Source organism: Heliconius melpomene, chromosome 1, assembly GCF_056956725.1.
Source record: "Heliconius melpomene rosina isolate 202511_hmr_F chromosome 1, ASM5695672v1, whole genome shotgun sequence".
In the NCBI taxonomy this organism is placed as follows: domain Eukaryota; kingdom Metazoa; phylum Arthropoda; class Insecta; order Lepidoptera; family Nymphalidae; genus Heliconius; species Heliconius melpomene.
In genome coordinates this window covers 7,942,905-7,960,778 of record NC_140389.1, presented here as the reverse complement: position 1 = coordinate 7,960,778, position 17,874 = coordinate 7,942,905, and the positions used below count along the sequence as shown (strand labels likewise).

The following is a 17,874-nucleotide window of genomic DNA, read 5'->3' as shown; positions in this document are numbered from 1 at the left end:
ATAAAGGCCAGTCGTGCCGCAGAGGCACAAATTGTGATACTAAAACCGACTGGTTGAGGGTTTGATTCCCACTCGAGAAGATGAAATATTTATTTAAATTTATATTTCCATTTGTTCGCTCAGGTGTCGAAGCAAAAGCACGGCGTTGTTCCGCCACTCAACACGCAATGCCTCCAAAGATTCGGTGGAAAGTGGGGAACGGAGTGGCTTAAAACTAGGTTCCCTCTGCTCTCTCTGTGCGCGGAATACAGTGTGAAGCCGATTTGATTTGAATTTTATATATACATCTTGACATGTATGTTACAATTTATTGTTTTTTTTGGTTAAACAAATGTTTTGAGTGTATAGGATAATAGACAATTGAAAATTGTAAAGTGTAAATGTAAAAACTTTAACTATAAATATATTGTGTAAATTTATTACTCTACGTATGTAAATTAGCTATGACATCGTCGTAGCATCGTATTTCCTTACCATCAGCAGTTGCTATTCCACCAGATTTGCTCGTGATCAGTTTCGTGGGCCAAAGGTCGGGGCTGGGTTTAGGGGGTACCGGTGAAGTCTCTTGCGCCTTGTCGTGGTAATTGCTTGTGGGCACCGGCACTGCGGGAGGCGGCGAATTGTTATAACCCGAATGGTAGTCGTTCTCACTTTTTACCCGTAAATCTGGAAATATAGCAGATAAGTTGTAAATAATCAAGTCAGTAATATACAAAGATGTAACAAAAACGAATTTAAATGCCAATTGCTCCTTAAACCAACAAATTTAAAAATTAAACGTCCAAGTATTAGTAACTATCACCAATTAATAGTGTTATTTCGAGAAAGGAGTGTTATTTGTAAATTTTGAAAACGAAACGGACCTTCAGCCCCCTGGTCATTGGACAGGCTTTCCATCATACCATCATTAACCGCGGTGCCTTTATCGTATCCGTTGTTCTTTGGGTTGGCGTGGCTGGACGTGTCAGGCGCGTCCTCGTAGCGGCCGCTCGCGCCCGGCGACGAGCGCGTGTCGGGCTCGTCGGCTACGCTGCCGCAGTGCGACGATGATGAACTTTGCCTAAAAGACATATTTAAACTTAACATTTATAAAGGGAATATTTTATTCGTTCATTTTTTTTACACATAATGCATTTTTTATTTATTAAGTAAAATTAAAATCTAACTAAAATACATACAATGAATTAGACCGAAAAAAACCCAATTACCTGTAATTCCTTGCGTGTGGGCTCTGTGACGGTGACGGTTTCGGTGGAGGTGGTCTGCGGTGCGTAGAAGAGTGCATAGGTAGATGAGCGGGTGGCGCATATCGACCCATAGAGCCCCCTCCACTGTGTATAGGCATTCCTCCGTACTGGGGCATAATGGGTGCGAACGTGGCCGTGTGCGACTGAGGCGGGGCAGAGTCCTGGATATCACAGCTATTGGATCCAGATACTGGGCTCGTCTTAACTCGGGTTGACTGACGTTCTGATGCTTGCTGCGTCTGCTGCTTCACCCATGCTTCGTTGGACATTTCCATTGATAGGCCTTTAACCTGAAATTGATAATTTTTAAAAGCGATTAATATTATATATTGTATGCCATTAGCATGTCTCTTAAATTTTCTCTTCTTTCTAATCTTTTTAATACTTTATTCTTTAATTTTTTATTATTGAGTTTAGAGAAATTTTATAACAGAACTGTTTACACAGACTTAGATCTATTAGTTAGAATTTTTTACATGTGACTTTGATATGGTCCAGGTATTGGACCACGTAATGTTTCAACAGAAAAAGAATATGTGACTTATCACCAACATTTCTTAATAAATACTTCAAATTGGAAGAATTAAATTGAATTTTTACCTGTAAATTTTCTCCGCTTTTAAGAAAGCTGGAGAGAGCATCCTGGCTGACATGCACCTCTCCTTTGTACATGAACTCGAGGAGTGCCTGCATGTTGTCAGCACTGGTGGCTTCGAGGAACACGTAGCAGGCGCCTGCATGGCTCGGCGGGGCTGTGTCGAATAACTCTTGAAAATGTTTACTGCATGCTGCCAAGATAATTTTGTGTGCTTTGAACTGGCGTCCTGAAAAGGAAAGATATTTTTTTTAATAGGCAGAAGGTAAGTGTGAAATAATGAACTCTATATGACTTTTGACTTCACCTTTTTTTTATTTTACGGAATTAAATGGTAAATTCCGTTTTTTTTTTATTTTGATGAATTTCAAAAATTCATCTTTTATGTAGATATCTACCTACCTATGTGTCCCTAATCTTAGGTGCTACTCTTTATTCTGAAATGTTTAATAAAATATTTAATAACGTACAATATATGTATTTTAGTTATTTTTTTTGTATGGTTTAAAAGAATATAATATTTATATTACTTCTTTGTTAATTTCAAGTTAATCTAAGTCTAGCATGAGAGCTCGTGAAGCTAAAGTTGTACAAAAAATAAAAAGATAAATGAATTATCTAATAATGGTACAGCTTACATTACTAACCCTTGAAGGGTTAATCAACAACGCAATTAGTATCTGAAACATGGTAGTTACAGTATCTATCTATCTATCTGTATCTATATACATACATACGTCGCGATAACAGAGCGCCTACATCTGCTGTTACGTCAGAGTGTATAGTGCGGAACAAAATACAACTAACCTTGGACCCACCGTCACACGTCGGTTAGGCGTTTTACTGACGGACGATTTTTGAATGCATTTCTATTATATTTTATATTTTCTTAATATTATTTGTGTTCTATTTTTTTTTCTTTCCTCGTTCAGGTAACGAGGCAAAACGCGACGTTGAGTTCCGCCACTTAATACACAATGATTCCTTAATTCAGCACGGAACGGATATGTATAAATAGAAACGGGTGTTTTAACACGATATTCCGAGGTTCCCTTTACCTACCCTGCTATGCGCGGAATACAGCGTGAAGCTAACTAAAAAATATTATGTAATAATAAAGGATTTGAAATTCTCTAAAAATTAGTAGACCAGAAGCATTAGACGAAATAAAAGAGACAGTTTGAAACGGTCACGTATAAATTAGTTTTAATATAGTAAGTAATTAAAACTAATATCATTGAAATATCGAATAAAAGCCATTTTATCTTGTAAATGTAGTTTTCTAACTTTAATAAATTTGGTCCCAAAACTAGAAGGTACACAAGTTCTTAAAAATTTGCAGCGTGGCCTAGTGGGACAGCAATAAAAACTAAATTCGAGGGTTGACTTATTTTTATTTCTCCGGAGTGTCTTAATGATACTAGGTTCGTTCGGCATTTCTTTATATTTTCGGGGTTTAACGTCAAGCAGACCGTAGACCGTGCATATAAGTTAGAAAATAAATAAAATTGTAGTCTTCATTATAGGATTTTACGCTTTATATTTTGTATGAAATAAAAACGACCTTAGTTGAACAATTAAATATATTTACTAAATAACATTTTTTTGTTTGTTAATTACACTATTGTATTATTGTTAACTTTATAATATTTGTATACAAGTCTTATAAAAAGTTTTTAGATCACATATTAAAATTTCAAATATAATTTTCTAATGTACCTAACAAGATAACACGACCTGAAACGATAAAATAAGTAATAACTTCAAAACTTATCTATAATTTTTTAAGCTGTTTTTAATGCTGTTATGTGTAATCTGCCTTACGAGACTGTAGTTTGTACATTCCGCTCCACAGACTATGCCCACAGATTAGTTTTACTTCCTTGTTCTATGACAATCATTGCAGTTTGTTTAAACAAAATAAAATATCATTTTAATAAAAGAATTACGTATTATAATTATGTAGAGTCAACCTCGTGGTATACCACCATTTTTAAATAAGTGGAAAGCATAGTGATGCTTTCCACTTATTTAAAAATGGTGCGTTGAGTGATACAACTCATACTATAAATTTTAAGTAATCCCTCAACTAGGGAAATGAAAATATTTTAAATATAAAATTTGCTTTAAACGGGAACTGAGCTCGGAAGCATCGTGCGTACAGCTAAATATTTCTCAACAGTACTATGAAGGCATCTTGTAGTTAGTAAGAAACAAACAAATTAATTATTTATTTCTTGTTGACTTTGCTCTAACGATTTTAATTATCTATGAAATATTATAAAAATAAGTTAAAATATACAAAAAATACCTATATAAATAAGTATCATACATATATAATGATGTATATAATGTGAGATATAGTAATGTATTTCACATTACTACCGCTAGTGTTGTTACCTTGGCATTGGCCTTACCTTGTCACTTCCTTAATAACCTACAAAGAATTTAAATGGGAACGTGACTTAGACGTTTTAAATAAAATAACGATTTTAAGAAAACATGGACAATAAAATAGATGTTTGACGCATTTTATGTATTTCTATAAAGAATATGTTTTAAACTGAATTAGTTAATACAGATTCTACCCTACTAATATTGTAAATATGAAAGTTTGTAAGGATGTATGTTCCAATTTCACGAGAAAACTACTAAACGGATTTGGATGAAACTTTACGGTAATATAGCTTATACAACAGAATAATACATAGGCCATAATTTACTTGCGACTTCGCCTGTGTTCAAATGGAAGTCAGAAAGAGTTCTGTACACATGATTAATTGTATTTTTTTTTTCATAAGTAGTAATTTACATATAAATAAACACTAAAACTCTGTAATGAATGTAAATAATTCGTCAAACAGTCAATATAGTAGTGAAAAATCACTCCTTTGATTACTGCCGTCATTATTACAGTAGAGAATTGCCGTGAGAAAATTGAACCTATAACCTTCGCACGAGTTATCAGTGCCAATTAGACGTACCCTGCACTACGACGTACATTATCGAGTCCTTTAAAGCTTAATTAAATGCTAAACTTTGATCAAGTATTAAATTCAATTTGTAGTCATCGGGGGCTGACTGTACATACACTCAATGGTTATATATTCGATCTCAGATAGAGCAAATGACTTATTTTAATTTTTCTCTAGCAAAATAAAGTTTTAATTTAGGGCGGAGAGTACAGAACAGAGAATCATGACAACATTGTAGGCAGAGAGATTAAGACACTTACGCCGAATTCTGGAGGCCTTGCGTGTTGAGTGCGAGGAGTTTTGCCGCGACCAGAGCGAAGGAATCAAAATATTAAATATTTCATTTCCTTGATTGAGAAACGAACCCACACCCTCAATCAAACGCTTGTGCCACTGTACCACGACTAGACTGCTACATTGATTTATGCGGAATTAAAGCGTGAAAATTCGGCAATCTGTAACTTTCATTTGAAAAATACATTCAATATGCCTATATCTATTACGATGGCTTCACGTGCTCGAGTCACGTGTTCGGCAATCTGTATCTCGACGAAAAATGTCATTATGTATCGGCGTGACGTGGCAAGGACAGGTTTATTTTAAGGTTTATTTGAAAAAAATACAAAAAATATAATGTAACGTTATATAGCAATTCGATTGTTATTGTTGTCAGTATGTGAATTCGACGGTAGTGGATTCAAATTCCATTTGTAATTGTTTTATTTTGTAATAAATATTTTATATTGGAAATTCGCCCAAAAAGATAAGTTTTATGTACATTTTATAGTGACCAAATAATAATATTAATAAGCAATACTAGTGTGAAACTATTTTTTTTTTTTTCATCTACCGATCATGAACATGTTATAGTATAAAATATAAAATATAACATTTTTTTTTAAATATCCAAAATATAGAAGATATCAATATATTTTTTTCTTCAGCTTCACGCTGTATCCCGCATGAATCAAAGTAGGAAGAATTAAGAATTAAGACACTCCGCCCTTCACTTTCCACCGAATTCTGGAGGCATTGCATACTTAATTTTCCTCGAATGTTAATCATAAAAGTTTACCCTTGTACCCTCGCGCCACTACTGGCCTCATAACTCATTACATAAATGTGTGGAATATTATTATAATTAATCATATAAGTATTTAAAGGGAAAAACCCCTGTCCACCTTAAGATAAAAACGCAATAAGTAACCACAAGGTTTATATAACGCAGTGTATTGAGATCTATTCATGCAGCCTGCATCTCACGATATAAATAGAATAATAGCATAATAGTACTGCATTTGTTATGGACATGGCCTGACCATCAGCTGGACATCCTGCTCCAGTTGTCACCTATTTGCCGAGACGTCGTTAGGAGGAGCACATCAAGGATTATTTAGGAAATTTATAGGTAGTAATATTATAAAGCTGATGAATATGTTTGGTTGAACCCATTAATCTCAGGATCTACTGATTTTAATTGAAAAAATATGTTTCTGTTCGATACTACATTCATCAAGAAAAGCTATAGACAATGCGGGAGAAGCTGTAAGTAAAAGCTAGTATTGAATAAGTTAAGGACAATCTCTAAAGATTAATGTTTCAGTTATTGTGCACGCTGTATCTCGCATACAGCAGGAGGCAGAGGGAACCTAGTGCTAACATTGCGTGTTGTTTAATATTTAAATATATAATAATTGTTATAATGTACCTACAGAAGTGAAGAAAACGTATTTCTAGTTGGACAACACGTGAAGGTATCTCCCAAATACAGCATAATACGTAGATTAAAAAATGGTGGTAATGTAAAAAATATAATGTGTCATGTAACTAGAGTGTCGTAGGTACATTCTGACTTTTCCATTCTAAAAAACAAACGTATTTTTTTTTTTTATTTTATTAAAAAAAACACATTTCATTACTAGTTTCTGCCGTACTTAAAATAGTGGTGCCGATAAACGACTGCTTTGTTTTGGATATTGCCAAATACATTTGTTTTTCAGCGAGCTGTATGTGTCGTCTTGGCCATCACGTGCTAGGCGCGTAAGTAAAAAAAATATAAATTGAAACTATTCCTTTAATAGAAGTAAAATATATATGTGAAAATAGATAGTTTACATATAAATGTTCGGTATACATAAATAATTGTTTCTTACTCAAATGGCTCCATTCTACTGGTAATTTTATACCTTATTTTTGAAAATATTTATAATTTAAATTTCTCTTTGAAATGGGTAAATAAAGAGCGACGTTGATTTCGTTATGTTTTCAAATTAACACAGAAAGTGGAAAACGGAATATAAAAACCCTACATTTTTTTACCCGTACCGCAAAATACTGACTATAGCTATAGCTACTACACAAAATTTAAATAATTATTACCTATGAACAATTTTAATCTTTGGTTCATTTCAACGTATATGTAATTCGTGAAGTAAGGTTGTATTAAATAAATATTATAACACGTAAAAATGTATATACAGGTACATACTAAAACAAAATATTTTTTCAATACTTTTAAGTGGCACAATATTAATATAATTTGTATTTAAACAGCTACGTTTACAGAACATTTGCATTTTTATTTGTTACAAAGGTCATTTTTCTATAACTAACTCCACTGACCTAGGCCTAGAGCATTCAGTTTTACGACACGTTTTATCAAAAACTTAATCTCGAAATTGTTTCAAGGACCTTTCTTTATATGTTACGTTTATATCACCTAGAACTAATTGTTTTATTGCGGTACTCATTTTTTTAAAATTTATAGTATAATAATTATTATAAAAGAATTGCTGGCATTGTTATAAAAGAATTGCTGATATCGTATAAGCAGTAGCATCAAGAAGAAGTTACAAAATATATAAGTTAGGGGATACTGAAAAATCTTAAATTATGAAAAATAAAGACAAAATAAAAAGGGTCAGAGATATCTAATAAGTAAAAATTATTCCCATTCTATTTTCAGTATATAGTTGTAATAAGATGACAAAAATACTTAATTTTCAACTTTTATTAATATGACCTTACTCATCAAACATTAACTAAATCAATCGATTTGTTATTCGATTCATAATAAAGTACATCCCTACTCCAAAACCATAAAGCAAGATAAAGAAGAATGCACTCGCGCTAGTGTTGTAACTGTGCCCACACCGCTGACGTAACTAGGAAATGGAAGAACGACATTGGCTGGCGCGGGCGCAGTTGCAACACTAGCCCGACATTGGCCTCATTTCGAGGCCTACTAACGTCAGATAAGCGTTAGGTCTACACTTTTTCGTTATTTATGTTAAATTAGAACATTTTGATCGTGTTTTAGAATGTAAATGCAATTAATATACGTATCTAGGCTTTAAAAGTAGTGACAGGCGCTGTCATATGTGCAAAATTAATTGAAATACAAATATTTAAAGCTGTATTACTTGGTGTACTATCTAGGATTATGATGTTTCTGTCATAACAAAGTTTAATTTGAAGTAGATATTTTTCAAATTTTCTATAGAAAAAATATGAACATGATTTGGTAATGTAGAAATAATAAAAGAGTTTTTTATATGAATAGTAATGGACAGAATATATAATATGGAAATTATCATATGAATCAAAGTACGAGGCGAAGAATACACATGTTGTTTTTAATCTTGTCATATTTTTTAAACGAATTCATTTATTATCTTTTAAATATATTCCGAAATCATCATGGCATAGCGTCAGAATATAACACGAGGAGGATATGAAAATCTTCCATTCTCCCGAGTGGAAATAGAACCCACGACCATCACGTTTATGTAGTTAGTCAATATGCTACTGTTATAGCGTCTATTGAATACCCAATTTAGTATATTTAGTTTCTTTCTCATTTGTATTGTACGATATTTCACAATATTTTAAAAATGTTAGTCGGACGACCTTGTGTTTAAAATAAGTAATTATTTCAGTAACCATTTGCGCTATTTGAAAATAATGCAATGTTAAATATTTTGTGTTTTCCTAACTAGGTGACCTATTACTAAAAAAATATCTATTTCTAAATTTATTATTTTCTTTAAATAGTTTAGCCACACCCAAATTCTATACCCAATTTAGGCACATACATTCTGTAATTTCAGCTTAAACTTTAACCAATATGTAAGTGAAATATTTATAATATAAAACCATAATGTATTGACTCGATCGTTGTCACAAATAAATCACAAATGTAGAAAATATTTTTTAATTAAAAATATAATTATGTTAAAACAGCAGAAAACGGATTGTATTAACACTATAATAATTATTACTAGTACAATTTACCAGTAATTTTCTAGTACCAGTAATTTTCCATGAAAACATGAAAACGTCTATAACAGAAACAGGAGAAGCCCCCGGGCTGGTTCACTTGTGTGCGTGAACAGGATGCAAGTGAACGCTTTCACTTGTGGGGAGATCGACTAACCCCGTTTCCAGGCACCCATCTACCTACAGCTACTGATTAGGAGGTAGGGTTGTCGTTTGACGGCTATATCGTTTTAGATATTTTAGTTTTACTGTAAAGATGGGTGCTTTTGAGGTATTTTTTATTGAATTTTTTAAAATAATATAATTTAAAGAGTTACTTTTAAAATGTTATAAATATCAATGGTAGTAAATAATATTCAGTACGTTTTCTACAAGAAATTATTCAATATCAATCAAAAACAAATAAACAATAATTATTTTCACTTATTACTACACAAAAACCATTTAAAACGATTTTCCAAACAACATACTAAAATTTAATGCAGACTGAGACAACCCTGAAAAGCAGACTTGTGCGTGCCCATTTCAAGGTCGGCGCGGGTGTTAGACAGGGACAGTGACAGCCACCCCCTACGAAAGTGCAAGTGAAATGCGCGACAGAAAATCAATCTTGCAAGGGGTGGGGGGGGGTGTCTGAAAAACTAGGTGAACCGTTTTGGACCGGACGGTGTCAATGTGTGTGTATGTTTGTGTATGGATGTATGTGTGAGAAGTAATGTTATAGGTGCACTGTTATGGGTTCATTAATAATTGTTTTTAACTTGTAGATTATTTGGTACTTTGTTTAATTTTTTATTTGCTTCACATCATATATATAATAGATTTACACCAAATTTCGAGTGTTGGAGAATCGAGTGGCGGAACTTAACACTGCGATAACGACAATTGTAACTACAATGTGATAATCGTGGATTCGATTTCCACTCCGTAGAAGGAAGTTGCAGAGGAAAATGGAGTCGGAATCTCTTCACACTAAATTAAATTTAAAAAAAAATGTTTATGTAATTGTTATACAATTGATAGATATCGTTGTATATAAGAAGGTTATAAATGTTTCACATTATTGGTTTTTATGAGGGTCCTTTGACTTATGCAAGAATTTCTATCATGTTCAATTGTTATGAAATTTATACCTACGATTAAACAATATAAGCATTTCATGTTAATAATGATATATATAAAATATTATCTTCCCAAATTCACTTGTATACGCACTCTACTACTATTTTAAGTTTACGCTCCCAAATTTTCACTTAAATAATTACTCACGACCAGCCATACATAAAATTAGGAGGGAAACATAGAGGGATGCCAACTAAATTCACATGTAGCAACTTCAAAGAAATGAACGCATGAATTTAACCCTTTACACACCCCAATCAATAGTAACATACACCCTCGGGGGGTAAATTAGGCCTAACTGCACAACTATGGGGGTGTGCCTCCCTGGGCGGTTTTGTTTTAGGTATAATGCACTTAAATATAACGGTGGGGGGAACGCCCTCCCACCCTTGCCGCAACACCTTGATTTCTGATAGTAAAACAGTTATTCGATATGCGTTACAATTAATATGGTTTGTATAATTTAGTTAAGAATTTACTTGAATTCTTGGCCTCATATAGATGTACTATAACATTTATTAAATTAATTTAAATAATAGCGTTAAAATTGATGATACATATTCAGTTTGATATATTGGAAACGAAACCGACGATATTTTACCATTCGTCATACATTTAAATAGATACGTCATGTAGTGTCATGTGCCTTAACTAACTTTGTATGAAATAGTACGTCAATAATATATTATTATTTAAAAAAGCAGAAATTAAAATTCGCTCTAATCTGCCGCTAAATTTAATTTTATGAATTCAAAGTTTATATTAAATCATGGTTAACATGAATAAAATGCACTTTCACAATTTTCCATTTCCATATAATAAAGTTCAGTTCTTATATTGTATACTTATATGATTTATTTTCTAAACAAATTACAAAATTAAATAAGAAAAATCATATCGGTAAATTATTATTTTGTTACTTGGCAAACATCCACGGTGGACACCTCGCCTATGAAGTGACTTTATAATTTATGGGTTCTCGTTATGAAAGATTTTCTTTAAAAACTTAACATAATTCAATATTTAATATTCAACTGTGAATAATACAGACATCATGTTGCAATCAGGAAGTGCTTGAGTGAATGCGAGGGTTGTAGAATTGTATCCCCTTTGGAGAAATATGCATCTTTATTTATAATGTAGGTACCTACATAAGATTCTTCCCGAAAAGTTTCTACAATGAAAGGAAAATGGGTCCTCTATTGAGAATGATTATCAGTTAAATCTTTGACTATCTCGTAAAATGAATCACGCTACGCTTTACATTTACAAATATAGCAGAGTAGGCAATCTGAAAATCTGGGAACCTAGTGTTAAAATACATCCGAACCCTATGTTCCACTAAATTCTTGAACAATTGAGTGTAGAGTGGTGGAACTCAACACAACACTTTTGCGTCTTTACCAGGGCCAATAAATGAAAATATTTAATAATCCCAGGTTTGTGGCTGCACCACGACTGGCATTAATGCGATATTAGGGCCAGTAATTTTTTTTTTATTGATCTCGAATAAATAATAACACTAGATTCTCTCTGCCTATTTCGTAAAACGAAACAATATGTAATGATAATTACGATTTTTCTAAGAATCTTCATATATATCAATGCATGGGTTTGTTTTTATTTAGTTGACCTTACTGCCTCATTGATAAGACATGAGGCGAGCATTTTGGTTCGGAGTCATCATTGATATATACATTTAATATAATTTTAATTTAACGTTACTATCGAAATATATATAGAAAAAGACCGCAGGAAAGGAGATGGAAGACATCACATTCAGTTATATAATAATTGAACCCCCACCATACGTTTCTTTCACGTATTTCGAGGCAGTAAAAAAATAACTACGGCTGCCCCTTAGCGTAGGCCACGTCATGCTAGCATATCCTATTAAGTATTATAGGATAATCGCTAACACGATAATAGACGTTGTTTATTACTTAGAAGGCAATGTCACTATGTGAGAAAACATATGTCTTTAAGTAACAGCATTCAGTATATTTTACTATTAATTAACCCTTTATCCTTAGCGGGTAGACTAGAGTAATAGGGCAAACGGTCTACGGAAGATATTAAGAAATAGAAAAACTTAAATTATTTTTTTCTATCCGAGCTCTTTCTAATAAAAAATTAGGGCAATCATATAAATCACACAGAAATTTACATATTTCTTATAAATTTATTCCACTTTAATTCAATACAATTACACAGTCATGAACCAAAAAGGTCTATTTTATCAAAATACTTTTAAACATTTTTTATCTGTAGTTTATACAATTAATCTATAATTTGTATAGATGTAGATAAAATTAATGCAAGAACTAATTCATTTCCTCATAAAATTAAACGTAGTAAGAAATATAGATACTTATTATTTATTTATCTGTTTACAAAAATTATGTACCTACTATTAGGTTTGGAAACAATCGTGGCATAATAGTATGTCATCTGACGCAATAGTTGTGGGGTTCAATCCCTTCTGGGGGAAAAAAGTTATTTAAGTCCTCCGCAGTAACAAGACAAACTGCGGCGGTGAGTTCCGCCACTAAATACATATCGCCTAGAATTCGGAAAGAGAGTGGAAAACAGACTGCCATACAACAAGTTTATTTATGTATATTATTACGATATACGTGATAGTAGGAAAGTATTAAATCTGAAAGAACTGACACAAACTTTTACAAATAACCAAACAAAACTATACCCTTTATCTACACTGAACGTATCTATAATAACATGATAACAGATTACAGGGATAACATATTTCAGGAAATATTTAAACATATAATGCAAGTTAATTCACGTAAAAAATCATAGGCCTCATCTTTACGATAAATAATATCTAGTAGGTTTATATTTTTATATATAAATAGATAAGTTCCTATGTTAATATATTTATATAGATAAGCTATGATACGATTCTCTTTTGTTTATTCCGTAATTCATATTTTTCTCCGCTCTCTGTAACAAATTTTTTACAAAAATTTTTTAAATAGATATATTCGTACCTCTCTATATTGTACTATGTATATCCGTAAAAATATCAGGCAGCCTTTCACGTTTTCATATTCTGAAAATCCCCAATTGAATTGCAAGCACGAAATTGACACCAGCGGGCGAGGCCATAAAAATGCAATAGAATCACGGCCCACGCACCCCCGCCCCGCCCACCAGGAACAGGAACACTGTCGATAAGTTCCAATTTTCCTCTCAAAAGTCAATTTCCGTAGAGCCGCCCCGCAAATTATAGATAAACGTCAAATTATAAAATAAAATACGACAAGTACAAGAAACATGTGGCTTTGTCGTATATAGAAGTAAACGTTGGACGTTTTCTTTTATGAAAATATATTTAGTACTAAAAATATAGTTCAACAATTTAGTATTAAAATATTAATTATATATATTTATCTGGATACCTTTCTAATTAAAATATTGGATGTACTAATAGAACTGTCAGATAATTCCACAAAATACCGCACCAATTTAAAATACATGTCTAATATTAAATTAACCTACAATGTTACCAAAAAATTTAAACGTCTTTTAAAAACTCATTATTAATGTGAAATACTTAAAAAAATACTACAATATTGAATATATGAAAAAAGGAGGAAATCTCCTGAAAAAACCCTGAAAATTGAAGCCTACAATTCTGCGGATGCAGCATCAATAACGTTCACGAGGGTAAAAATCAAGGGTATTATATATTATACGTATATCTAGTCTATAGCGGCGTGCGTTGTCAGCTGTGGGGGGGGGAGTGGGGGCGACACACATAGCCCGGTCGATACTGCCGGCGCCGATGCGTTCCGCATTGGGGGCGAACGCAGTGCACGATTTTGTAGCTTTTAAATGTTGTTTTTCAGACATTTATAGACATTTCTATTACATTTTATATGAAATAATAACATTTATTTGTTAATAATGTATTATTTTGTCGTTTGGTAAAATTTTATGTTCTTATGTTTAAGTTAACTAATTATTATTTTTCAAACTCTTGTCATATGTAATGATATTTATTAAGCATAAGTGTTCCTATATTTAATTAAAATTTTTAGATATTTTAAAGCTTCATATACTTAAATTAGAATAACTAATAACATCAATTTTAATAAATCTCACCAAAAAGGAAGATATCCACAGAAAAAACAACGTAAGAAAATCCTGTTAATATTCCATTAAGTTTTTCGTAAAATAATATGTATCTTAGACAAATTAAACACAATTATTTATGCGCCGCTTGATAAATAGGTTATTCAGAACTTCGAATTTCAGGGTTCGAAGTCTCAAAGTTCCTGAAGGCAGCCCCCACCCTCCACGTCTAGCGGCCTCGAAAACTCGATGAAAGAAAAATCGCAACGTATTAAACGTACTGACTAATTATATAATTGGAAATCTTGCAAAAGGTTAGCTTATTAATAATTTGTTTTTATTATATAAACAATGAATTGAAACACTACGTAAAATAGGTCGTAATTTTATGTTTTCTCAGTAAATATTTTTGTAACGTATAGTGTTTCTGTTTTAATTCAGCTCAACTCAAAGTAATAATTAAATAATAGCGATACCAGTATTTAGGATAATGGTAAGAAAAGTGCGGATTTATTTTCTATCACGTCAACACGCAGTGTCTCCTTTTCTGGTGAAAGCGGAGAAGAGAGTGTCTAAGCATTAGGTTTCCTTATTAATATCTGAAAAAACTGTAAATACGGACAAGTAAATGTTCATAAAATGCGTGTAGATAAAAAAATATTTCGCCTGGGCCCTATCAGACACGTTGGAAACTGCCTAGATTTACCTTCTCTTTTCTATATAAAAAATTAAATATAAATACAAAACAACTATTCAAAACAGCCTAAATCATCCAAAATTTAATATAATAGTATAATAACGTTACAAAAAATGCACGCTACGACGAAAACCGGGCACAAAGTAAAACCGTTGGAATTCCCAAAGCCTAACGACTAACGACGGGGTCGATCGTAACCTAGATTTTATAGATTTTGACGCAGGGCGCATGCGATCCTATCCTTGCAATCAATAAGTACAGCGTGCACAATACACACTGTGCGTCCTAATTAAGGAAAACGTTGATATTATTCACGATATTTTCCGACCTTGCCCTTGGCAGTGCCATGTGAATTGATTATGATATGTTAGGTTAGTAAGTTCTTTTTCTTCGAGTTTTGTAAAAAAAGAGTTTTTTTTTTTCAATTTCACGCTGTATCCCGCTGTGTGGCAGGGCAGGCAGAGGAAACCTAGTGTCACTTTCTGCTGAATTTTCAAGGCTTTACGTGTTGAGTGGCGTAATTCAACTCTACGCTTTGTCAAAAAAGAACTATTAAAAAATATTATAAGTACTTTTCATAGACTTTTCTAGCTTTACCTAACCTAGGAACCCAGTCTTAAGATTCTTCGTTTTCTTTAAGACATTCCGGTTTCTATAAGACAGTTTCCTTCCGGAGTTTTCATCAAATTCTGGAGGCATTGCGTGTTGAGTGGCGAAACTCAAAGCATAGACTAATTTAATATATTCAAAGTAAAAACAAAAGAATAAATAAATTAAGTTTATCTAGTTATAAAATAATACATATCGCACACTCCTGTATACAATTTATGGTGGGAGAGAAAAACTGGAATAATAAATAATACTTTCCCCAGGTTCTGTTTTTTATATACATTTACCCATATATTTAAATATATGAACAACAATATACGATTAAAATATAACTAGGTTAAGAGATGCACTTTAAATGACAAAGGTTAATATGGGTGCATCGTTATATTTATAAAAGGTAGCCGCTTTCCTCTTATATCGTTATATTATTATTATAAACTTTTCATATCATGTTTTTTTTTATTTATAACCCTCATTTTTTACGGCTTTTTGTTATATAGCAAAAGAAATACTCAAATATATTATCTTTTTTAAAGAATATGTAAAATCTCTATATTTATAATATTTTATATTTTTTTTAATGTCAATATTATTGCCATAGTACAGTCAAATGGTCTACGTTAATAGTGATTGTAGGTCAACTAAAACATCAAGGGCTTCTCCTTTAAGTCAAATCCCTTCAAGTTTAATTTTTATCTCCTCTAAGGTTTCTCCAAAATTTTAATATATTAAGGTAATATATTTATTGTTATTTAAAATAAATAAACAATAATCACTTTCTAGTAATAATAATTTTAATTATGAAAAAATTGCAATTAATAATTAATACAATATGGTAAAATCGTTTATTAATTAAAGTTGTTCTTTCACTAATTCTACGTATTAAATTTAGATTAATATTATTTTTATCAATAGATAGGTACTTGAATATTAATTTTTTAACAGTATAAGTAATTGGCATCATTAACACTGCCTCAGAAAATTAACACCGTTAAGTTCAATACCATCTAAATGATATTAATATAATTACGCGTTACGCACATTTTTCTTATATATTTCTCTATAGAAATACGGCCAAAAGACAACTGTGTAAATCTAAATACAATTAAAAGTAGAATCTTGATTCGATTCGAATATGTAAAACAAGTGTATTGTTACTATGTACTTAATACAAAAATTAAAAAAGCAGAACCTTCACGCTTTTTCCCGCAGAGGGTATACAGAGAGAACCTATTGTCATGACTCCGTTTCCAGGCAGAAGCAGAACTTATATATTTATGACATAATATCTATTATTTTTTGTGTATTTTTTTTTGCTTAACGCTAGAATAGATAGAAGGAACCTAGTTTTGAAACGCTCCGTAAGTTTTTCCGTAAGTACTTCCGTTGTCCACTTTTCGCCGAATTCACGAGGCGTTGAGTGGCGAATCTCAACGCCGGGCTTTACCATATATACCTACCAATCTATATATATAAAATCGAAAGGTCACTCACTCTTCACGAAATCTCAGAAACTACATGTGCTAGGAATCTGAAATTTTGCGTAGGAGTTACTTATAGGACGTAGGTGCTTGCTAAGACGGGAATTTGCAATATTCGACTTCTAAAGGGTTGTTTTTGGGGTTGAAAGTTTGTATGAAATTTCGTTACTACAAATGGAGTCTCAAATTGTGCATGGATGTCACTTATAGGACGTAGGTACTCATGGAAACAGAAATTAATAATAACGTAGTTCACGCAGGCGAAGCCGCGGGCGGGCCGCTAGTTTTTAATAATTTTGATAATGTTAAAAAACTAATCAACGCAAAATGACAACTTATTTCTTACAAAATCTACGCACTACCAACATAGCAAACACGCAATACAAACTTAAAGGAAGTGGCCAAAATTTAATTTCGCATGCAGAGATAACGAAATGCATTCGTCATTTGTTTTTTTTACACACCGATAAGATAACCCCTCGACAAATGCGTAAAAAATAACCGGCACGTGTAACTCCTTAAGTTCAATACACTACCTATATCTGTACATTGAAATATTATGCACTTTATCGTCATCCGGTATTTATAAACATTATCAAGGCCATTTTGATATTTTTTGCAAGTGAAATTAATGATTTAAGCTTATTTTTATGTTTTTATGTAATTTTTTATGTTTTAAGTGTTATGTACGTATTATTACATAAAATGTCAAATATTGCTATGTAATTTATTAAATATCGCCTATTCAATAAAGTTTTTAATAAAAAAATAA

General features: G+C 32.1%; 1 protein-coding gene across 3 annotated transcripts in view; it reads right to left on the bottom strand.

The window, feature by feature from the left end:
* chinmo (Chronologically inappropriate morphogenesis) overlaps positions 1–17,874 on the bottom strand; it is a 46,591-nt gene that overhangs the window by 7,479 nt on the left and 21,238 nt on the right. For 2 of the 3 annotated variants that reach the window (XM_085187961.1, XM_085187804.1), the window contains exons 3-6: positions 1,848–2,071; positions 1,209–1,537; positions 864–1,060; positions 475–666 (exon numbers count right to left, since the gene is read on the bottom strand). In XM_085187961.1, coding sequence (XP_085044087.1) covers positions 475–666; positions 864–1,060; positions 1,209–1,537; positions 1,848–2,071 — 942 coding nt within the window. The remainder of the gene's footprint in view (positions 1–474; positions 667–863; positions 1,061–1,208; positions 1,538–1,847; positions 2,072–17,874) is intronic. The other variant, XM_085187881.1, reaches the window with a different exon arrangement.